At 56.4% G+C, this 22,377-nt stretch overlaps 7 protein-coding genes across 7 annotated transcripts; 5 read left to right on the top strand and 2 right to left on the bottom strand.

Moving 5' to 3' along the window:
- Window positions 1–81: 81 nt before the first annotated feature.
- On the top strand, window positions 82–783 carry J4E84_003862 (uncharacterized protein; the record flags this gene model as incomplete). The annotated part of the gene is made up of 1 exon (XM_049386471.1): window positions 82–783. The coding sequence occupies one exon, from the start codon at window positions 82–84 to the stop codon at window positions 781–783; it is 702 nt and encodes a 233-aa protein (XP_049246320.1).
- A 2,753-nt stretch (window positions 784–3,536) lies between these two features.
- On the top strand, window positions 3,537–6,586 carry ATG1 (Serine/threonine-protein kinase; the record flags this gene model as incomplete). The annotated part of the gene is made up of 3 exons (XM_049386470.1): window positions 3,537–3,698; window positions 3,760–6,394; window positions 6,444–6,586. 3 exons carry the CDS (start codon window positions 3,537–3,539, stop codon window positions 6,584–6,586), a joined length of 2,940 nt encoding a protein of 979 aa, XP_049246319.1.
- Window positions 6,587–7,192: 606 nt separating this feature from the next.
- J4E84_003860 (uncharacterized protein) lies at window positions 7,193–9,234 on the bottom strand (the record flags this gene model as incomplete). Its single annotated transcript, XM_049386469.1, has 2 exons — window positions 7,193–7,330; window positions 7,402–9,234. The coding sequence occupies 2 exons, from the start codon at window positions 9,232–9,234 to the stop codon at window positions 7,193–7,195; spliced, it is 1,971 nt and encodes a 656-aa protein (XP_049246318.1).
- Window positions 9,235–9,713: 479 nt separating this feature from the next.
- On the bottom strand, window positions 9,714–10,993 carry RPT4 (26S proteasome subunit rpt4; the record flags this gene model as incomplete). Its single annotated transcript, XM_049386468.1, has 3 exons — window positions 9,714–9,834; window positions 9,881–10,724; window positions 10,777–10,993. 3 exons carry the CDS (start codon window positions 10,991–10,993, stop codon window positions 9,714–9,716), a joined length of 1,182 nt encoding a protein of 393 aa, XP_049246317.1.
- Window positions 10,994–11,334: 341 nt separating this feature from the next.
- Window positions 11,335–13,110, top strand: J4E84_003858 (uncharacterized protein; the record flags this gene model as incomplete). Its single annotated transcript, XM_049386467.1, has 1 exon — window positions 11,335–13,110. The coding sequence occupies one exon, from the start codon at window positions 11,335–11,337 to the stop codon at window positions 13,108–13,110; it is 1,776 nt and encodes a 591-aa protein (XP_049246316.1).
- A 909-nt stretch (window positions 13,111–14,019) lies between these two features.
- Window positions 14,020–16,197, top strand: J4E84_003857 (uncharacterized protein; the record flags this gene model as incomplete). Its single annotated transcript, XM_049386466.1, has 2 exons — window positions 14,020–14,024; window positions 14,118–16,197. 2 exons carry the CDS (start codon window positions 14,020–14,022, stop codon window positions 16,195–16,197), a joined length of 2,085 nt encoding a protein of 694 aa, XP_049246315.1.
- Window positions 16,198–18,964: 2,767 nt separating this feature from the next.
- Window positions 18,965–20,507, top strand: J4E84_003856 (uncharacterized protein; the record flags this gene model as incomplete). Its single annotated transcript, XM_049386465.1, has 2 exons — window positions 18,965–18,972; window positions 19,052–20,507. The coding sequence occupies 2 exons, from the start codon at window positions 18,965–18,967 to the stop codon at window positions 20,505–20,507; spliced, it is 1,464 nt and encodes a 487-aa protein (XP_049246314.1).
- Between the last annotated feature and the right edge of the window lie 1,870 nt (window positions 20,508–22,377).

Genomic DNA, 22,377 nt, shown 5'->3' with positions numbered 1-22,377 from the left:
AGACACAGCGCCAGCCTCCACGATACTTCCAAGGGTTGTCGGAAGCTCGGTATCGAGTTGCGCGCAGCCGCCAGAGCCGTCATGGCGCAAAGGATGCCGCGATCCGGCACACGCGCAGACGCGAACCCAGACGCAGGCGCAGACGCGCTCGCGCTAGATGACACGGTAGAGCTCGAGCAGTTCCGCCGCTCACCCCATCCATACCTGCGTCACGGAGACCAGACACAGAGGCAGTCACCAGGCCCGACGCATCGCGCCCCTCGGCCCTCGCAGTCGAGACCCTCTTCCGAGCCTCCAGGCAAGACAATGCACGACAAGGACGGCAGGACACGCAGGAAACGGACACCGCACTCCCCGAGCGAAAGCGGCACCGAAGCCGACGACGAGGGCTACAGCCTCGTCAAGGCGCTGCCTGCTCCTCCCCTGCGACCGCACAAAGGCCTCCGCGAATCGCGGACGTCGGGCCCAGACGAATGGGCGAGTCCGCTGCTCACTCCCACACAGATCGACGACGAGGGGAGAAAGCTCTTCGAGGGCTACTTCGCTCGCACCAACCGGACGAGGCGCAAGGGAGACGCATACCACAGCGACGACGACGAGGCGAGGAGGGCCAAGCAAAAGTATCTCCAGCGGCGGCGCAACGAGCTGGTCAGGCGAACGACCGAAACTGCATTGCTCGCGGGCATTGCCACGCTCGCCGTCCGCGGTTGCGACTGCTGGGTCAATTTGCTGGCATGGCATAGAGGTCAGCTCACCCCCCACGCATGGGCCCAAGGTCGTTAACCCGTGTCTAGTAGAATTGTTGACGCACGTTGCAATCATGGCCGGCGTCTTGGGACTGTATCCGCTTCGTCTTCTGTACTACTCATGGAGAAATCACTCTCGTCTCCGGCTTGGCCGTCGAATACATCTACCAGCCGCCTTCGATCCTGCCACCATCCTCTACCCCCCAATACTGCCCGTCCTCATTGCGCTGTCACTCTTTGCCTCATCACCAAAGCCTCTTCTACCCAACATGTTGCTCGGCTTAGCTGCGTTGCCAGCCAGACTTATTCCCTTCAGGAGCGCTACCTTGGGCTACTCTCCTCTGCACTGGCTGGTCTCCATCATGCCCCTGATCGCTGCCGAGAACACCGACATACCGTCTCGGCTGTTTGCACAGACACCATACAAACTCAAGTTACCCCCGCCTAACCAAGGTCTAGATCCCGAACTTCTGGTGACGTTGTTTGCTCTGCATCAAGCGCTGCTACCGCCGCTATACTACCTCACCACTACGAGCCTTCTACCAGCAGAGCTGCACCTGCTTTCAATTGGGCTTATCAACCTCCTCTTGTTCTCAGACACCCCTCAAGCAGCCATACTCGGTGTCTTACTGTGGCTAGGCGGGCTGGGGGTGTTTTTGCTCTGCGGCAACATCTTGAAGTGGGGCGTTGCACTTGCACGCATTCCGCGATGGAGGCTTCGACGTGCTGGCCAAGTCATTCGAGCTCGACAGAACTTCTTGCAGGTCTTGACCCGTAGTCTGGGATCCAAACGCGATGGAAGCGATTCCTGGAAAGATGTGAGTGACAGTGATGCGGATGAAGAACCCAGATTCGACAGGCCCCTCCAAAAGACCAAGAGCCTTAAAGTCAACGTTTTAGACTCGGTCAGACACATCCGACCCTGCATGGAGGGCAGCGAGCCGCGGTCCGCCGCCGAAGCGACAAAGACTGGTTTTCAGCAGTCTACTTCTGCAGCAGGGTCCACTCCTAACAGTGGACGTAAGCGTAGGAATACCCTCCCAGTCCTCGTTGCTGAAGACCATACGTCACAGCATCGATATTCGAACCGAAGACAGTCGGGATCGATTGTGCAGTCTTACTTATCGCTCACGCCCACCGAAGCTACCAGGAGGAAGTGGCTCTACGCTGGATACTTCTACGTGATTGTGGTAGGCCTGATACTGGGACCAATTCGGTATAGTATCGGCAAATATGCTCTTCACCAACACGAACCTTTTGGATGGGCCATCAGCTACCTCTTCGGCAATGTATCACGCGTGCGGTGGGAAGTGTTCACGTGGGATTTGAACTGGTGGGTTCCTCTGCCGACAAGACGGCACGCAGATGACATGGCCCGGCTCACACACTATCTGTCGTTGGCGGAATATGTTCGTCGCATAGTACTGGGAGAAGCGAATACGCGTCTCTTGCTGTGCGTGTACTGTGCAGGAACCATACTCGCTGGCCTCGTAGCGGTCTTTTCGCTTTCTGCAGTGGTAGAAGTCGACACACGCAGAAAGGTGTTCCACGGCACCATGGTGGCGATGCTCCTGCCGACCATCTTCATCGACCCTTGTTTTGTTGCGCTGGCGCTTGCACTGGTACTTGCGATATTCCTCCTCCTCGATCTGATTCGCGCCTCGCAGCTTCCGCCGCTGTCCAAGCCCATTGCCAGGTTCCTGACGCCGTACGTGGATGGCCGCGATCTCCGAGGCCCCGTGGTGGTGTCGCACATCTTCCTCTTGATTGGGTGTGCGATCCCGCTGTGGCTATCGCTCGCAGGAGTGGAACGGGCTGGCGAGGAGCCGTGGCAAGGCTGGGAGGTGGAAGACAGGGACGTGAGTATGGTGGCGGGAGTTATATGTGTGGGCATGGGCGACGCAGCAGCATCCCTCGTCGGGCGGCGCTACGGGCGGCGGAAATGGCCCTGGGCAGGCGGCAAGTCCCTGGAAGGGTCCTTGGCGTTTGCAGTCGCAGTGTCGGCTGGACTCGTGGTAAGTAGAGTGTGGCTCCGCGTCGGGTGGGAAAGCGGTGCGGCAGGGCACAGGACAGAGGGCGAGTGGGCTCACGACGCATTGCTCACGCTGGGCAAGGCGGCTCTGTGCGCGACGGGCGCAAGCCTCAACGAGGCGGTCCTCACAGGCGGCAACGACAACGTGATCGTGCCAGTGATACTATGGGTGCTTGTGAGGGGTGTCAGGCTGTAGGCAGTCGACGCCGCCGCATCAGGCGGGCTGCAGGTACGGCGTAGATAGACGGGTCGACCCGACCATGAAGCCGGCCACATGGTCGTTCGCGCAGGGGAGCATGACTTGCATTCAGAATGCGCGCGACCAGACAAGAGGCATGTTGGAGCGTGCAGGCGGGCGATGTGGTGCTAGCGCATGAGGGGCACGCGTCGTTATCAAGCATCCCGGCCGGCTTCCTGCATGTGACACGCGCACGCCTGCCTCGAGCCACGGCGTCGGCCTCTTGTACTGCCTGTGGTGCTCCTCGCTCCCCCGACACGCTGCGCTCGCGATACCCTACATACTCTCCCACTCGTCTCTGCCGCCCTGCGCCGAACCTCTTCTCTCCCGCGCCCAGCTGCTCGTCGCGCCCTGCATCCCCGTCCCTCGGCCATCCATCACCACCATCGGCCGCCCTCGACCACCGCCCACCGCCCACCGCCCGCCTCCCGCCAGCCCATGTCCAACGCCCTCACGGCCGCGCTGTACCCACGTCTTCGCTGGTAGCTGACGCCCGGCTGCTCAGCCAGCGCCGCCGACCATGGCAACACCCCCCAACCCGCTCGCCCCCAGGCGGTCGGGCGCGTCGCCGCCAGTGTCGACGCCCGCAGCCACGGGCTCGGAGCAGGTCATCGGAAAGTTCAAGCGCCTGCATCACATTGGCAAGGGCAGCTTCGCCGAAGTCTACCGCGGCATTCACATTGTACGTTGCTGCCCTCCCTTGCCCGGGGCGTGCACCGAGTGCTAACTGTCTCGCCGCACAGGAGAAGCGCCAGTCCGTCGCCATCAAGTCGGTCAACATGAACAAGCTCAACAAGAAGCTCAAGGACAACCTCGTCTCGGAAATCTCCATTCTGCGCAGTCTGCACCACCCGCACATAGTCTCGCTCATCGACTGCCACGAGACGCCGTCCCGCATGCACATCATCATGGAGTTCTGCGAACTCGGCGACCTGTCAGCCTTTATCAAGAAGCGCGCCGACCTCGTAAACCACCCGCAGACGCAGCGCATGATAGAAAAGTACCCGAACCCGACCGTTGGCGGCCTGCACGAGGTTGTCGTCCGCCACTTTGCCAAGCAGATGGCGAGCGCCCTGGAATTCCTGCGGTCCAAGAACTACATTCATCGTGATCTCAAGCCCCAGAACCTGCTCCTCAACCCCTCCTCCATCTTTTACTCGCAGAGTGGCACCCTCGAACGCATGCCTCTGGCTGCCAGCGCCAATTCCTTGATACCCGCCACCGGCATCGCCTCGCTGCCCATGCTCAAGATCGCTGATTTCGGCTTCGCTAGAATTCTGCCGACTACCTCGCTGGCCGAAACCCTGTGTGGCTCTCCCCTCTACATGGCACCTGAGATTCTGCGGTATGAAAAGTACGACGCAAAGGCCGACCTGTGGTCTGTGGGAACTGTGCTCTTCGAAATGATGTGCGCCCGGCCGCCATTCAGGGCGAACAACCACGTAGAGCTACTGCGCAAGATTGAAGAGCGCAAGGACCAGGTCAGATTTCCAGAAGGCCTCGTCTGCACCAGGGCCATGAAGACCCTTATCCGCGCACTCTTGAAGCGAAAGCCGACCGAACGCATGTCATACGAGCATTTCTTCTCAGATGCCGTCATTCGCGATGAGATTCCAGACATGGTCGATGAGGACCTTCCGGGTTCTATGCAAGCGTCTGAGCGCATGCAAACCTCCGTATTAGAACCACCCATTGAGCCACCCCAGCGAGTCCACAAGGCGCCCCTCGAGCTGGAATCCAGGCCTACTGACAGTCCATACTCGATCTCGACCAGGGACAGGACGACAGGCCTTGGGACAACACCACCTTCACGGCCGGCTTCTCGACCTGTATCCGGCAACTTCTCAGGCACTCCACCGCAATATCTGCCTGCAAGACGAGCTAGTAACGCCCCTATTGAGCCCAACGACGGACGCACTCCAACGCGTGAGCATCGTCGGCCTACGCTCACCAACGCTGCAACCGCACCAGGACGTACTGCGACGCTGCAAGACCAGACGACAGCACCTACTGCCACCAGCCACAGGCGCAAGTACTCTCGCGACGAACAAGGCCCGCCATACATCGGTCTCAAGGAGCACCTGGATCGCGAGCGAATCCCACAGAGGACGGAAGCAAACGTGTTGAAAGAGGCGGCAGAGCGAGCAGCACAAGATAACGCGCTTGACGAGGGGTTTGTCTTTGTGGAAAAACGGCGTGTGGAGATTGACGCACTGGCAGACGAGATTGCGAATAGTCCACAAACACAGCGGGATCGTCCCCTCCACCGGGAAGCAGCAATGAAGCGACGATCGACAACGCAAGGGTCGCCAACATCAACCACTGGCGCAGTCCCCTCGAAAGCCATCCAGATTCAGCAAAAGCCTACCATTACGCACCAGCGCACAGCTTCTTACAGCCGGCGACAATACCGCCCAAGCTTTGAAACCGCCACCTCTGCTCTTTCCAAGGCTATGAACATGGTCAATATCCGAGGGCTTGGTCTGTCTCCGCCGGTCATGAAGGGCGTCTCACCCCCACAGGGCTATTCCGCATTCCCAGCCTATCCCACTGCGCAAAGCAGCATGCTAATGGTCGGCGATGGAGGCAAATCCGTTGGCAAAGATGAAGATACCATGACGGTCAAAAGGATTGAGGATCTGGCCCAGCTCAGCCACGTTGTATATGGCTTCGCTGAAGTCAAATACAGTCAGCTTGTTCCGGTTGCACCAAGCGACCCAGCTTTAGGAGTCGGTTCCACTGGCGTTGCTCGCAAGCCCAACAGCGATGTGATCGACGATGACGATGACGACGAAGATTTGACGCCTGATACTATTCTCATCATTTCCGAGGAAGCGCTGGTACTCTTCGTCAAGACGTTGGCAATGTTGAACAAGGCTATGGACCTGACTGGCAGCTACTGGAATCGCGCCCGCCGTAATAGTGGCCCCGACGGAACAAGCCGAACCAATGCAAAGCTGGGTCAGGTGGTCTCATGGATGCGAGATCGATTCAACGAATGCTGCGTCAAATCTGAGATTGTCGCACGTAAGCTCAAGCAGGCACAGGGGCAGCTACCGGCAGATCATCCAAGCCATCCTCACAATCAATCGGCGGCATCCAGCTCTGCAACTGCTGTAGGTTCCGCGGAGAACATTCTACTTACGACTGGTGTTACCGCTGAGAAACTATTATATGACCGGTCGCTAGAGATGAGTCGCCAGGCAGCCATTGATGAACTCACTGGACACAACCTGGCGGACTGCGATATCAACTACTGGACTGCCATCACGATGCTTCAAGCTGTTCTTGAAGAGGAAGAAGAATCGTCCAACGAGAAGGCTGATGCCGAGGAGATTAATGGCCTCGACGGCGAAGATCGGCGCTCGATCCAGAAGCGTAAGTCTCGCTACAGTGTCCCCAAAGTGTACCCAACTAACCAACGCAGTCCTTGAACAAATGAGAAGCCGGCAACGGGCTCTTAAGAAGAAACTCGACGTTGTCAAGACTCAAAAGCGCACTTCTATCACTAGTGCGCCTGCACAACATTCCGTGGGACGCAGCTCTTCTTCCCAAGGTGTCGCAAAGTAGTCATGCATCGTACAAAACCACCTTATCAAGTATCAAACTTACAACTGCTTGTTTTCGCACCTAGGGACGGCACTATCCTTACGAGCCCCTGCTCTCTGTGTATGGGTTTATCATTCGGTATTCTTTGCGTGGTTTGGGACAACGGGGCGTCATGAAAGGCATTGGCGCACTCGCATTCGTTCGCATATGATACCAGGATCTTGAATAGCAACGACGTGCAATTTTTCTCATTATCAGGCGTTTGAAATGAATAGCGGGTTCAGGCGCACGGTTGGGTTGGCATTCTGCTATGGAGGGACAGTGCTTGCATTGGTTGTGGGCTGGCCTTTGAAGCAATAGAACGTGTATCGAGACTTGCACGAATTATTAGTAGCTGGGGAATAACAAGAAGTGGTCAGTGTATCGAACTTGCAGACCATGCAGCAGACATGAAATGTGACACCTGCAGTCTGAATTCCCTGTTTACCATCATACGCGCAACCTCAGGTAGTGCCAGTAGATACCGGAGCTTTGCAAATGTTCAGCCCACATGACCATCCAAGCTAATGTACAAGCATGACGTTGCTCCACGCCATGAGCTCGGGCGTCCGTCTCGAGACCGCGTTTTCAAGAAATGGAAATGCTTATGATCTTAATATCCTCCTCCGGCTTCTCTTTGTATACTTTGGTATTCTCGATTTTGTGAATAACATCCATCCCAGCAATCGCTCGTCCGAAGATGGTATGCTTGTTGTCAAGCCAGGGCTGCATACATGTCACAGTCAGCGCACCGCCTCATCGTGAAACTGAAAGTAAACGAGAAGACAAGGACTTACCGTCTTTTCGGTGGTAATGAAGAATTGACTTCCATTCGAATTTGGGCCGGCATTCGCCATGCTCACTGTGTAGGCTTTGTCGTGTCTCAAGTTGGAGAACTCATCTGCAAACTCCTTGCCCCAAATACTCTCTCCACCAGTGCCGTCACCAAGTGGGTCACCAGTCTGTATCATGAATTTGCGGATCACGCGGTGGAATATGACGTTGTTGTAGTAGTTGTTGCGCGCGTGTGTGACGAAGTTTTCCACGGCCTTGGGAGCGGCGTCCGGGAAGAGACGGATGGTAATATCGCCGTAGGTGGTGTGGAGAGTAGCTGTAGTGCCTGTTGCGGCGAGTGCTTTGTCGTCTCTTTGTTTGCTGGAGGCAGCAACGCGAGGCTTTTCGTTCTGCACATCACGGGTCGACTTGGTAGCGCTGGCATCGTTAGTGTACATGTAGAAACGGACCTTGCCAGAACCTGTAGTGACGAGCATGGCATCTCTGGCCTCGGCTTCCTGTAGTAACGGGTTCTCGCTCGCTGCCATTTCGACAGTGACAACACCCTTTTTCTCTGGTTGCCCTTGGTAGAGGCACAGCCATAGCGGTCTGATGGATTCTTCCTGGCCGTACAGCTTCACAAGCTTGTTGGTCAGTGTGTTGATCACTTTGACGCCGTACATGCTGCCGTATAGGATGAAATTGCTTGTCTCATCAAATGTCACATTCATGCGACACCTCGTCATAGGCTGGTCGAGCTCTCTTTCGATGGCTATGCGTCGACCAAACTCCATGTCTTCCAGATGCTGGACAGCGGTACCAGCCTGTTGCATGCTGGTGATGGTCTCGATTGATTCGTCGTACGTGCGATGAAGTTTGCCGGTGGCAAAGTCGAAGACGCGGACCTTGCGATCCGGGAATGAAAGCGTCGCAAACTGCTTCCCCGTGGGAGATATGGTAAGCGACGAGGGCACACTTTTTGACTTCTTGAAGTCGAACAGACTGGTAGAGCTCTTCAGCCTCCAAACATTGTCTGGCTTCTCAAAGTTTCCATTGGGCCTCCAGTATTCCACCATACCACCTTGATCGACGCTCACAACACAGTCGAATTCGCTATTGTATGCCATTAGGTTCACTGACGCCCTGTGAACGCTCCTGAGCATGTGTAACGGCTCTGGATTCACCCCTCTGCCATCGTAAATGCGGATCCAACTGTCTTCTTCGGAGCTGACGGCCAGTTGAGGAAAGCTTGCGCCTCGGCCGTGCAGCCAGCAAACCGCTCTAGGCGTGTACTCGACGCTCAGCATGGCCAGCAGATCGAAGGTGACGACATCGAAGATCTTGATTGTCTTGTCCGAGCCGGAGGTAGCAAAGCTACGGCCGTCGGCGCTCACGTTGACAGACTTGATCTCGCCGGTATGCGCCCTGAATTCTTTGACAAACTCTACGCCGCCAAAGTCCTTTTTCCAGAACTTGACCACGCCGTCGACAGAGCTCGTTATGAGGAAGTCGGTGTGGGGGGTAAAGGTGGTAAAGCACAATTGCTCGCGGTGCATTAGCGATTTGGAGTAGCGGGTCGCGCCGGGCAGCGCAGCGACGTAAAGCTTCTCGTAGGGCAGTTTGCGCTTTTTTCGCTTCGGCGCTGAAGACGGAAGGGCGGGACCAAAGTCATCGTCGGAGGAGGAAGTATCGTCTGGGGAGGTTGTTAGGAACTTGACGCGCAACGGATGCACAAGGGACATACCGTCGTCCAGAGCCTGCACAGGAGCTTTCTTTGCAGAGACGGCGCTGTCAGCCTCCATTTCGGTACGCGAGCGCTTTGCCTTGCTCGGCGACTGAGACCCGTCCATTTCCATCATGGGCATGCAATTGAGACCGCCGGGGTGGTGCGGGTTGGTTGTCGCAGGCCCAAGCTTGGGATGATCGAATGATGCCGCGTCTAAACGCGTGACGTTGCACTATCACACGCGCTTGTCGGACAGTCGGAGAGTTTTGCGGGATACGTCAGGTACGCTAGCACGCCGTTCACGGGTATCCATGCATTGTGATCACGCCTCAGCAGAATACTGTTGTCATGTTCGCAGACGGTGTGGAAAGCCCACCCATTGCTTTCTTTTCTCTTGTTTCAATTTCAAGTGCTATCATAACGCAAGGGCATCGCCTGCTCTTCTGGCGCTGTGCGAGGAAATGTATGTACGCATTGGGCTCATCACGAATCGGATAAACAGAGTGGGGCAGACGAATCATTGCTCCAGCCTCTTTCTATGATGCTATCGTACATGATGCCCATGGCTAATCTTCACATCATCATTACCATCCAAGCGTAGGTGCTGGCTCATAGCTTCTGGTAGTCCAGCTTGCCCTCTAGCTTCTTCGACTCGGCCATCTTCCGCACTGCCTTGTTGAAATCGTCCTGGTTGATCGAGTCTCGGTAGTCTTTGATGGCGAAGAGGCCGCTGCGATGTGTTAGCCATGTCACAGTTACACGGAAGAGACACTTACGCCTCGGTGACAACGTTGCGAAGGTCGGCACCGTTCATGCCATCGCTCATCTTCACAATGCTCTCGAAGTCGATCTCGCCATCCGTCACTACGCTGCCAGAGTGAATTTTCAGAATCTCGAGACGGCCCACTTCGTTGGGTAGGGGGATTTCGAGTTTGCGGTCAAGACGCCCGGCGCGAAGCAGAGCGGGGTCGAGCGTGTCGGGTCGGTTCGTCGCCATGATGATCTTGGTCTGCCCTAGGTAGTCGAAGCCGTCGAGCTGGTTCAGCAGCTCCATGAGGGTTCGCTGAATCTCACGGTCTGCCGACGTTCCCTCGGAGAAGCGACGACCGCCAATAGCATCAATCTCGTCCATGAAGATGATGCAGGGCTCGTGCTCCTTTGCGTACCCAAACATCTCACGGATGAGACGCGCCGATTCTCCGATGTATTTGTCGACAATGGCAGAGCTGACGACCTTGAGGAAGTTTGTCTCGAGACTGCTCGCCACGGCGCGTGCCAGGAGTGTCTTGCCCGTGCCTGGCGGTCCGTAGAGTAGCACTCCCTTTGGCGGTTTGATGCCTACCCGCAGAAACAGCTCGGGGTTCTTCAACGGCAGTTCGATGACCTCGCGTAGCTCCCTAATCTGCTCGTTCAGGCCGCCGATGCCGCCGAAGCTGACCTGCCCTGGGTCTTCGAGCGACATGTTGTAGACGAGCGGGTCGACTTCGCGGGGAAGCATGCGCATGATGGTGAGTGTCGTCATATCGAGGGCCACGCGTGTGCCTTGCTTGAGCTTGGCCTTGTCGACCTTGGACCGGCATCCGACGACGTAACGGGGCCCCGAGGATGCCTTGACAATGACTGCGGCGACGTTAGTGTGGCGTCTTTTGGCAGGATGCACACGTGCACGTACATCGCTCCTCGTCCAACTGCTTCAGCACCTCTCCTATTATCTGGCCGACGCTCTGCAGCGCCTTGATGTTGTCTTCGGATACGTCGAAGTCGTGCTGCAGGCCCTTGATGTCCAGTCGCAGCGCCTTGAGCTTGGCCTCCCATTCTCTAGACTCGAGCAGCTTGGACTTGTAGGCCTCGAGAGCGTGCTCGCGCTCCTGGTCGCCGCTTCCGCTCATGGTGGACATGTGCGGCGGCGTGGGTGACGTTGCGGAGGAGCGGCGGCGTGTGGAGGCGGAGGTGATGGCACGCGTGAGGGCGGCGGGCGGTACTTTAAGGCAGCCGAGTTTGCTGCAGAGTCAAGACGGCGTGAATGTGTGCGCAGCCAGCGAAAGGGTCTATCCGCGTTGGGTGGAGTGAGTGTCGGAATGGGAGACGTCGGTGGTGATGGCCACGGCGATGGCCTTGGTGTTGTCCATGTATGTGAGCGAGCTTGGACCAAGACGCCATTTCCGCGGCGAAAGTTAGCCTTCGAAAAAAGTTGGCCGATCAAATTCCTGCAACCACACCCGCAACCGCAATGTCGTCGTCCTTCTTCACCGCGCCGGCCTCACAGCGGAAACGCAAGCGCAGCGAAGCCACCGCCGGCGCCCCGAAACGACGCACCACAGACGCGCATGCTCGCCGCATGCAGCGCGAGGAGTCCATCAGCGGCAGCGACACATCCGAGGGCGACGGCGCACCCACGTTCGACGGCGGCGACGATGCAGACAGCGGCTCTAGCTCTTCGGAAGACGAGCACGAGACGGCGGCGGACAAGCGCCTCAGGCTGGCCGAGCGCTATCTCGACAACATCCGCAACGAGGTCGAGGAGGACGTGGGCTTCGACGCCGAGCAGATCGACAAGGACCTGATCGCCGAGCGGCTCAAGGAAGATGTTGCGGAGGGCAAGGGCAGGATACACCGGTCCATCGCTGCTGAGCTTGGGTTTGAATATGCATCACACGCCACGGCCTACTCAGGGCTGCAAAAAGCCACCACCGGATGCGCTGTCAAGCTGCCGCACGCCTGGACCATCAGCAAGGATCTCGTCGTCGAGAAGTGGGCAATTGCAGACCCGAGATCGTATGCGCCCGACCCCAACCGACCGTCCAACCTGACGCCGCGCACCACTCCCAAGAGGCTCCTGTGGCGCAAGGGAAACAAGAACAAAAAGGGCGACCGCGCCTTTCTGGGTCACACGGGCGAGATTGTGTCTATAGCCATCTCCGACTCGGGAAAGTACCTGGCCACGGGCGATGTGCATGCGCGTCTGGTCATCTGGGACGCCGACACCCTCACGCCCCGACACCTCTTTACTCGCCATCGAGATGCCGTTCTCTCACTGTCCTTCCGGAGGGGCACCGAGCAGCTCTTCTCCGGCGGCGCAGACCGAGCAGTCATTGTCTGGAGTGCGCCTGAATCTGCGTACATTGAGACACTGGTCGGACACCAGGACGCCGTCATTGGTGTCGCAGGCGGGTTGGAGATGAACCAAGAGACATGCGTCAGTGTAGGCGCCCGCGATCGCACTGCGCGCCTGTGGAGGGTCGTCGAGGAAAACCAGCTCGTCTTCCACGGAGGCGGTACAGCCAGGCAAAAGGGCTTGGACAAGCTGCGCAAAGGCCGATTTGGCAAGACTGTTGACGGAGACGACAAACAGGATCAAGACGTCGGCGCCAGCCTCGACGACGATGCGCCCATGGCATATGCCGAAGGCTCCATCGATTGCGTCGGCCTTCTCGACGCCGGCTTGTTTGTCACAGCATCGGACAATGGAGCCTTGTCGTTGTGGTCTGTCAACCGGAAGAAGCCCCTTTTTACATATCCACTTACCCATGGCCGCGATCCACCGCTCTCGCCCGAGCAAATGTCAGCCAACGACGACGCCGCAACATCGACAAAGCCCGGTCCGCGGCTACCGCGCTACGTGACTGCGCTTGCTACCGTTCCCTTTGCCGACTTGATCCTCACAGCGAGCTGGGACGGCTGGATACGCGCCTGGAGGATTACAGCCGACAAGAAGAGCATTGAGCCCGCGGGCAAGATAGGACGTGTGCCGATTGCGGAAGACGAGTCCATGGTCAATGGCAGCTCTAGGGACGATGCTATTCTCATACGAGGCATTGTGAATGGTCTTGCAGTTCAGGAGAGAGGAGACAGAGGCAAGGATGGGCTGTGCGTGGTGGCTGCCGTGGGCAAGGAGCCCAGGTTAGCCAGATGGATGTCTGCAAAGGCCAAGAACGGCATTCACGTTTTCGAGGTACCGAGAAGAAGCCTGGCAAACGGCACAACTGAGGGCGAGGAGGAGGGTTAGGAAGCATAGGCGAGAAGTCACTTGCATTGCGAGGCGTTTGTGGATGCATATTAGATACCAATTCTCATGACGCATTTAGTGACGACTTATGGTCGCCTTCTTACACTGGGTGCAGCGAGACTCGGTCTCACAGATGGCTAGGGTATGCGTGATGAATGGCTCTGAGCTTGCTGTCTTGACGTTGGGTGTCGTGATGGTGGGCGGGAACTCGTTGCACGCCAGGCCCACAGCCTAGGCCAAGTCGACTGCCGCAGCGGTGACGTTGGTGTCGAAGAAGCAAGCAGTGGGCGCTACACGTGGCCGTTGGCATGAGTGCATTTGAGTCGGGCAGCCAGGCGGTCAGTGAGGCTGCTGAGCTGGACACGTAGCCGCCTAGACGAGGCGTGGATAACTCGCAGCAGTGCGAGGCGGGTTGGGTGAGGTTAAGAGGCAGATGGCCGTCGTCGTCGTCGGACTCCAGCTGCGTCTGCCCACGGCTACATCCACGGCCCGTCGCCAGACCATGCACGCGTCGGCACACAGCTTTGCCCGACATCTGCATCAGAGTTGGAGAGTTGGGGCAGCATCGCCTTTTCCGTGTTGGCCAGGTGGACGCGCTAGCACCACGGCAGCGGCCCAACCCAACTGCAGTGCTGGACTCGCTTCACCCGCTCAGCCGCCCAGCACTCTCTGCTCTCCTGCCCGCCCCAAGACAGCGACTGTCCCGCACGACCGCCGTCTGCCGGTCGCACCCAGCGTGTGTCGTTGCTGTAACTGCTGTACAGACTGTTGTAGTGCAGCGCTTCTGGCCCTCGCGCCCGCACTTCGCAGCCCCTCGACTGCTCCACCTTGGCCGTTGCATTGCTTCCCATCCCCGCCCCTCCCATCCCATCCATCCCATCGCCCGCACCCCGCCGCCCGGACAAGGTCATGCCGTTAGTCCTAGCCCATCTGCCCCACGGTCGCGCCCTGCCCCAGGCTGCGTCGCGCCGCTATCATGTCAAGGGCGACACTAACGTGGCCATCAGACTCCGGAAGGGAATCACTGTCAACAACCACACGGGCGCCTTCGAAGACGACGACGACGACTTCACCGACGACGACTCGGCCGGCATCCAGGTAGTCTCGGCCAGCGAGGACGAGTACAGCACCTCGGACGCGACCGACGAAGACGCCGAGGAGGAGCAGAGCGACGACGACATCCCAGAGGACGACACAGACGACAACGAAGAGGACGAGGGCTCGTGGGACTACATCGACGAGATCAACCCTTCCGACTCTGCCTCGCGCCCTCGCCTTGTCCACCGTCAGCCTGCGCCGCACCACGCGATCCCCCCACCTGCTGTAGCCCCCCCGCGAGCACCTCGACCCAAGCCCTCGCACCGCGACCGAGCCTCTTCGCGCCACGCAGCCCCCGTACCAGACCCTCCCTCGCGCCTCCCGAGCCACAGTCGCAGCCGCAGCCGCAGCAAGCTGGAGCGCGCACGCAGGCCGCGGCGGCCAAGGCCCCAATCCGTCCACCACCAGGACCCTCTCGACGGCGAGGATGACGACGACGACTACCCATACGCCCCGTCGGCCCGCCCTGGCCACCCTCCCGGCCATCCCAGTGCTGGCTGGGGCCACATTCCCCAGCATGCCCCCAACGGCTACGCCCCAAGCTTGATGTCGGATCCACGCTTCCCATATGCCTTCCCCGGCGGCGGCACCCAGTCGCCTGCGGGCCAGCTGGTTCCGTTTGGCCACGACACACACGCCGCCTATGCTCAGAATCCCTTTGCGCCCAATGGACAGAATCCCTTTACCCAGGGCCCCCCTTCGGCTGCAGATCCGCGAGCCGGCTACTTTCCCGAATACCAGGACTCGCGCCATCAGGACTCGCGTCCGCCACGCAGAGGCCATCGCAACTCCATGCCGCCAGCGCCCCCGGGGGACATGATGCCTTATTCGCCAATGGGCTACTACCCACCATACGGCGCCCCACCGTATGGCATGCCGCCTCACATGTATCCGCCTTATGGACATGCACAGCATCCCTCCCCTCCGCCGCAGCACCCTCCCTCGAAGCGCCCTACCCCGAAGCCCCAGCCCGAAGAAGAACACCATCCGCCCGCCGCGCCTGCTCCACCCCCACCACCCCCACAACCCCAGCCCCCTCAAACTCCGGCTATGCAGATGCAGCTCCAGCCAATGCAGCAGCCAATGCAACAGCCAATGCAGCAACAACAGATGCAGCAGCAACTCATGCAGCAGCCCATGCACCAGCAGCTCATGCAACAGATGCACCCCATGGCCATGATGCCTCCGCCACCGCCTCAACAATCTCCGCAACCCGACCCAAAAGAAGAGGGCATGCTCTCCAAGCTTGAGAAGCTCTTGCTAGGCAAAGAGGAGGAAGAGAGAAAGGCAGCCGAGAAGGCGAGAAGAGACGCCGAGCTGGCCAAGTTTGATCGCCTTGAGAACCTGCTCATCTCTCAGCAAGAAGCCAAAATAGAGAAGGAGAAGGCAAAGAAAGAGGCGGCTGAGAAGGCTGCACAGGAAGCTGCCGAGGCAAAGAAGAGGGGCGACGAGGATAAGCTCGCCAAGCTCGAGAGCCTTATCCTTGCCCAGAAAGACGAGCAACTCAAGCGTGAGGCGGCCGCGGACGCGGCTCGTGCAGCCGAAAAGGCAGCCGCAGATGCAGAGGCCACCAAGATTGCCGAGGAGAAGAAAGCCGCTGCGGAAAAGGCAAAGTCACTGCTCGAAGCAGCGCAAAAGGCACGCGAGGAGGCCGAGAAGAAGGCGGCCGCGGAAGCCGAAGAGACCAAGAAGGCCCATGAGAAGGCTTTGGCAGAGGCAAAGGCTGCTGCAGAGGAGCTTGAAAAGGGAAAGAAGGCCGCAGAAGAAGAAGCTGCGAAGCTGAAGCCTTCCGACGCTCCAAAGGCCCCGATCAAGTTCAAGGACGCCGTTGGCCGCAAGTTTAGCTTTCCGTGGGAACTATGCAAGACTTGGAAGGCATGTCCCACCAACAACGAGTTCAAGTCCAATGCTAACATTCTATCAGGGTATGGAAGAACTGATCAAACAAGCTTTCCTGCATGTCGATGTGATTGGTCCTCATGTGCATGAAGGCCACTACGACCTCGTCGGACCTGATGGCGAGATCATCCTGCCCCAGGTTTGGGAAACCATGATTCAACCCGACTGGGCCATCACCATGCACATGTGGCCAATGCCTGAGCCTCCACCACCTCCGCCCGAGCCGCCTAAGGAGGCATTTCCTCCGCCACCGCCCCCTCCACCGGATGCTCAAATGTTCATGTCAAGCCATCTTCCACTAAAGGGAAAGGGCAAGAGGGACAAGAGCCGGAAGCGAGAATCTCTGTCACATGCACACATTGTGCAACTCCCACCTCCTCCAGTCGGCTTGCCTGCGGGAGCAATGGCTCCTCCACCACCACCACCGCCACCTCCTGGGCATTCTGCTGGCGGTCCGCTACCACCCCCACCTGCAGTTGTTGTCATGCCTAGCGGTAGTGGCAGCTCTGGGAGTTCTTCCCGCAAGAAGCCCGCCCCATCACCGTTCTTCAGATGGGCTGCTGGTACCACCGCTCGCAAGGATTCTGTCAAGAAGAAGAAGTAAGATTGAAACACATAGAAACAAAGCAGTTGCAATTGCAGCGGTGGTATATTGCGATCGATCCCACGGCACACCCTGTGTTGTGTTCCTCGTTCGCGCCTTGTTTGTCATCGTGTACATGCGCTTGGCTGGTCTTACGTCTCTTAGCCATTTCCTCCGTGCTTCCTTCGCTCAGCTATGCACATGCTGTGGCAGCGTCAGGAACAGCGTGTTTTTGCTTTGCAAATTATTGTATGTGGACTTGGGACTGTTTGTTTATGATTGTGCAGAAAAGCTCAGATATACCATGGTCGTTTAGCGTTGTACATTTCGTATTGCGTATCGCTTTGGCTTCTGGAATACGCCTTCTGCTTCGGCGTTGTGCTCAAGTTTGATTCGTCCTTTTGCAATCGCAAACGAACGCACGGACGACGGACTGGTGATTTTGATTATCGCGTGCTGGGACTGATGAAAGGTGACGAGAATATGAGAAATGGATCTATACAAACGAAAGCGCATGTTCTCGCTCCCATTGCACCGTGACCGGGAATATACGCTTGAAATAAGAGCAACATCACAACGTTGCCCAGATAGGCGTATTGAATAATGTCGAACTAATATATAGCCGCCCGGAAAGTCCACCAGATCGCTTTCAAAGCTGCTCTTCGCAACCCCGCTCATTCCGATCTCCTAGTTTTGGAAGAATTTCTAGCAACAGACGCAAAGGTATACATGGTCATGACACCAGAGCGGAGCTCCAGAATGTTCATAGCCATGAAGTCGGCTATGAACATGTTGGTTGTGATGGGGAAAGTCCTGGAGCACCAGATACAAGGAGTCAAGAAAGACAAGCCAGGACTTGCGGAGAGAAGGAGCAAGTGGGACCAGGACCGCAAAACGCAGAGTGGAGGAGAGAAGCAGAGGCCAGACAACCGAAGGCGATGACGAGAGGTTGGGATTTGGAACGGTGTAGCGTGGCGAAGGGCAGGACACGTGAAGACTGCAGGTGTCCACTAGCGGGGGTGTGAGGCAACGCAGGCTGTTCTATTTGCAGCATTCCAGAAGCATGTATCACGCATCTAGGTAGGTAGCATCGGCGACCAAATCTTGGAACCGACAGGTAGCCAGAAAAAGCTTGTTTGCTTAATTACTTCTGCCCGGTATTGTTTCTGCGGGGTACCTTACCGTACCAAGCTTCCGGAAGGCAGGCTCCGCCCCTGAGCTACCAGTCGTGCGCGACACTTCTACCACATTCCGGGCACACCTTTACGCTCGAGCAACATGTTTTTTCCCGATTCTGCGTCTCCACTCGTGTTTCTTGTCGCGAGAATCGTTTCTGCAGCTGCATCATGTAAAGGAGGCGCCTCCGTCCGTGACGTTCGGATGTGGAGCTGAATCTCCCTTGCACAACATGCAGAAAGCGACCCTGGCGCTGATCACTTCCTTTCTTGCCTACCGCGTGCGGCAAAGCAACAGTGTGATGTTATTTTTTGAGGCTGCTCAACAAACCGATGTCTGAGGCATAGCTTCTCGTCGCTAAGGACGCGAGCCAGCCACGGGGATGCGCACGCACGATGACAGCACGAACGCCCCTAGACCTACCGTGTTACCACAAAGGCATGGGCCAGTAGACGGGCATATAATCTGCAGAGGTCTGCACGTCGGAAACGGCACGCTCGTTCCATTTCGTCCTGCTCAATATGAAGTGGACTTCTTCTTTAACGCTTGGTGCTGCCGTCTTGGTCACCTTCTCCACAGCGCAGGATAACACGATCAACGACCGCCAGCCCACAGTGAGTGCACCGCATGAAAACCCGTGGAAGACCCTTTCCGAGGAGGAAGCTGCTAGTGTCAATGAACTTCTCCAAGAGCGAATGAGCTTGACTGGCAACCAAGGATCTAGCCGTGATAGTTACGTGTAAGTCGACCATTGCTAGACACCTCCCACTCGCCGGACACTAATGCGATATCAGAGTACAGCTCGCTCTTCTTCATCCCAACAAGACGGATACTCTTCCCTTCCTTGACAGCAATGCTACGGCTCCAAAGCGCTATGCGCGAGCTACTGTTCAAAGCGGTACCACCAACTCGACAGACAAGCACTGGCAAGAGTACATGGTGGGACCATTGCCAGCAACCAATGCGACTGCGGTCGAACCGTTGACTTTCCCGTTCCAAAACTCCCAACCAGGTCGAACACAAATGCATCCCATGTATTCACCCAGCGACGCGACGAGTTTCTTTACGAGGTTCGCGACAGAGACTGAGGATATCTCAATGCAATTGTTCAACACTGTGAGTGGAAGCCAGCCACAACATACAACAACAAAGGCTTACATGCATGCAGACTTTTCTTACTGGTAGCATTGGTCTTAGATTTGGAAGCCCGTTCTGGGATGAAGAGGGCCGAACCATCTCCTGGGCAGGAGCATTTGCGGACCCTGGCACCAATCTCAGCAGTGTTACCGTCGAGCCACTCGGATTCGCTGTGAAATTTGACTTGACCGGACCAATCTCGGATACCTGGAAAGCTGTCGGTTGGTACTCGTATGGCAAATTTTATGCCAGCACAGAAGAGTTCCGTGCCGCAATTAACGCTCCCGACTATGAGACGCCACCACCAAACGTACTGGGAAACTGGACGTCTACCGACAGGCAGGGAACGCCCATGCCTTTGGACAACCTACCGCCGCCGGCTTCTGTCGCTGAGGGCGACCAGCGATTCAAGATCGATACGGAAGAGGGATATATATCCTGGATGGACTTCACCCTCTATCATGCCGTCTCTCAGGACCTTGGCCTGTCGTTGTTTGACATCAAATACAAAGGCAGACGCATCATTTACGAGTTGTCCTTGCAGGAGGCTCTGACATCATACTCCGGCTCCGACCCTTTCCAATCACAAGCGACCTTCTTCGATACCACGAGTGGTATGGGATCGACCTTGCAGCCTCTTGTCAGAGGCTATGACTGCCCTAGTCATGCTACATACCTACCTGCAACATGGACAGAAGGCGACACGGTCAAGACACAAGCCGACGCTATATGTTTGTTCGAATTTGACGCGGGCTACCCAATCCGTCGCCATTCCTTTTCACCATCCGCGCCACACACTAGCGTAGCAAAGAACATCCAGTTTGTCATGCGCACGGTAGCCACAGTGGGCAACTACGACTTCCTCATCGACTACAGCTTCTTCTACGATGGCGGTATCGAGGTTTCTTCACGCTTTTCTGGATACATTGCCGCTGCTTACTGGGAGGATCAGCCTGAGTACGGCTTCCATATACACGACTTCCTTTCGGGTAGCTCGCACGACCACACCCTCACTTTCAAGGTCGATCTTGACATCAACGGCAGGAAGAACAGTGTACAAAAACTACAGTTTGTGCCGACTTCGACAGCGTATCCTTGGAGCCAGGGTCGCGTATACAATACATTCAAGGCTGAGCGATCTTGGGTAGCCGACGAGAGCGAGTCCATGATCAATTGGGCCGAGAACGATAACGTGTTGTACGCCATTGTCAATAGGGACACACCGAACCCGTATGGCGAGTACCCAGGTTACAGAATCAAAAGATCTGCCGGCACCATCCACCTTACACAAACAAACTCGACAAACACTGGCAAGACAGGTGCCTTTGTGACTCACGACTTCTATGTCACACAGCAAAAGGACACTGAGCCAAGGGCTGCGGATACCAATAACCAGTTCTCCAAGGACGATCCGCTTGTCAATTTTGAGACTTTCTTTGACGACGAGAGTCTGGATCAAGAAGATTTGTTCGTAAACCCACCTCCTTTCTCCATCTATTGTTGATACTGCGCCCCGTAATATATCAATTACTAACAGAACACAGAGTGCTTTGGTTCAACCTCGGCATGCACCATCTTCCGCACACCGGCGACTTGCCCAATACTATGTTCAGCTCTGCTCATTCGGCCATGAGGTTCGAACCGCTCAATTACCTTGTAGGCGATCCCTCTGTCTCGAGCAACCAGCAGGTCAGGATTGAATACGATGCAGAAGGTGCTGTCCTGAATGTGGATGAGTTCGGCAAAATGGCTGCCAACAAGACCTGCATTTGATTTACTTCTACATGGATGTCTACATACTGTTGATCGCGCAACATTCCGTCATTACTGTTCATGGTTCTCATTATTCAAAAGTTCTACTACAAGCTGATACCCGCTCTGAAGTGCTTCCGTCATGGTTCCAAGCTGTGATAAACGTGATGAAAGGTGGCTTTTTGTAATTATCTAGCTCTCGCCCTAACTCCCAATCAGATCATGACTGCTTCAAATATGAGGGGTACATCTTTCATCGGAACGCCTTCTCGTATACGTACATGCGAGAACAACTTGATGCGGGTAAAATGAAATGTGCCGCCCACAGGATCCAGGCCCTCGCCTTCCAACCCTTCGCCCTCAACAATGAGTCGGACTCGCTTATAAGTCCTGCTACGATCACATGTAGGTTTCATTCCGCGGACGATGCCTTATTGCATTTCCCAACGTGTCATCGCTGAGTACATCATAGACCGATACGTAATACATGTGCAGCACCCGAATTGGATAAGCGCAAAGTCCGTGCGGACGACGTGTCATGCGCATCCGTGGTGCCCGCAATCAGGTGTTTTCGATCGAAGCCGTGCACACTTCTTCAATAACGAGGCAGTTTTGTAAACTTTGTGATTGTCGCTACTAGCATTACAAAGCGATGTTCGTCTCAATTAGATTTCGTGAAGCTTTACAACAACTAGTATGCCCTGTCTGTGCTTGACAAGACGACTACATTCACTTTGGAGCCTTTCTCATCGCACACTTCTTGTTCCAAATATTAATCTTCAACAGTCCGTCTGCTTGGAAGGTCGGACTTCCGGATATCTGTGCATAAAACCACGGTACAGTGCAATGCGCCCTGTACTTTCTATCTGCCCATTGCAATCTTCAGGACACACTCAGCGGCTTGACGTACTGTTTCCAGATGTCTAAGAACGCCATCCTGTCCTTCCTGCTCTGGAACTTGATCTCTAACGCCGAATACCCAAACCGATTCAGATTAGCAGCCCTCGAGAAACCACCACCACCTCCCGATATATCTTTCAAAGGAATCGGCGAGCCGCTCAACGACCCTGAAGTAACGCTGTCTGATCGAGAAAACCGTAGCATTTCCATAGAGTCGTTGCGTTTCTTGCGAGACGGATTCGCTGCTTCGGAATCCGTCTGTGTGGATGACTTGCGGCGTTTGAAAAGCTTATCAGTCGCCCAACGCGGTGCGTCTTTTGAGAAGAGAAGCGTAAGCTTGTCACTGTCTTTCTTATAGACCGACTCCGTGAGCCATTCGAATGCGTAGTGCGGCTCCTCGACCCAGTGCCCGTCCTCTTCCAATGCGCTCGTGTAAAACAGCAGGATCAAGACCTCAGACGTAACGAGCCCACCATCCGCTAGATGCGTCTCGGTACGCCGCCACAGCCGCAAATTTCTTCCACGACATTCAGTCGGATTGTGATCCGAGGATATGCTCAATATGGGTCGATCAAATTCGAGATTAGCAGAGTCGGCACCGTTGTTGGTGTACAACAAGGTCTGGAATCTGTTTGCTGATTCGTGGCCAATGAACGTGTACTTAATGTCAACATACTGCTTGTTGAGTTTCCCGAACGAGCTGCGCGGAAAATCGACAGATA

Source organism: Alternaria hordeiaustralica, assembly GCF_023758085.1.
Source record: "Alternaria hordeiaustralica strain BMP 2776 chromosome Unknown scaffold_5, whole genome shotgun sequence".
Taxonomy (NCBI): Eukaryota; Fungi; Ascomycota; class Dothideomycetes; order Pleosporales; family Pleosporaceae; genus Alternaria; species Alternaria hordeiaustralica.
The sequence above is the reverse complement of the archived record's forward strand: the minus strand, read 5'-3'. Positions and strand labels throughout refer to the sequence as shown.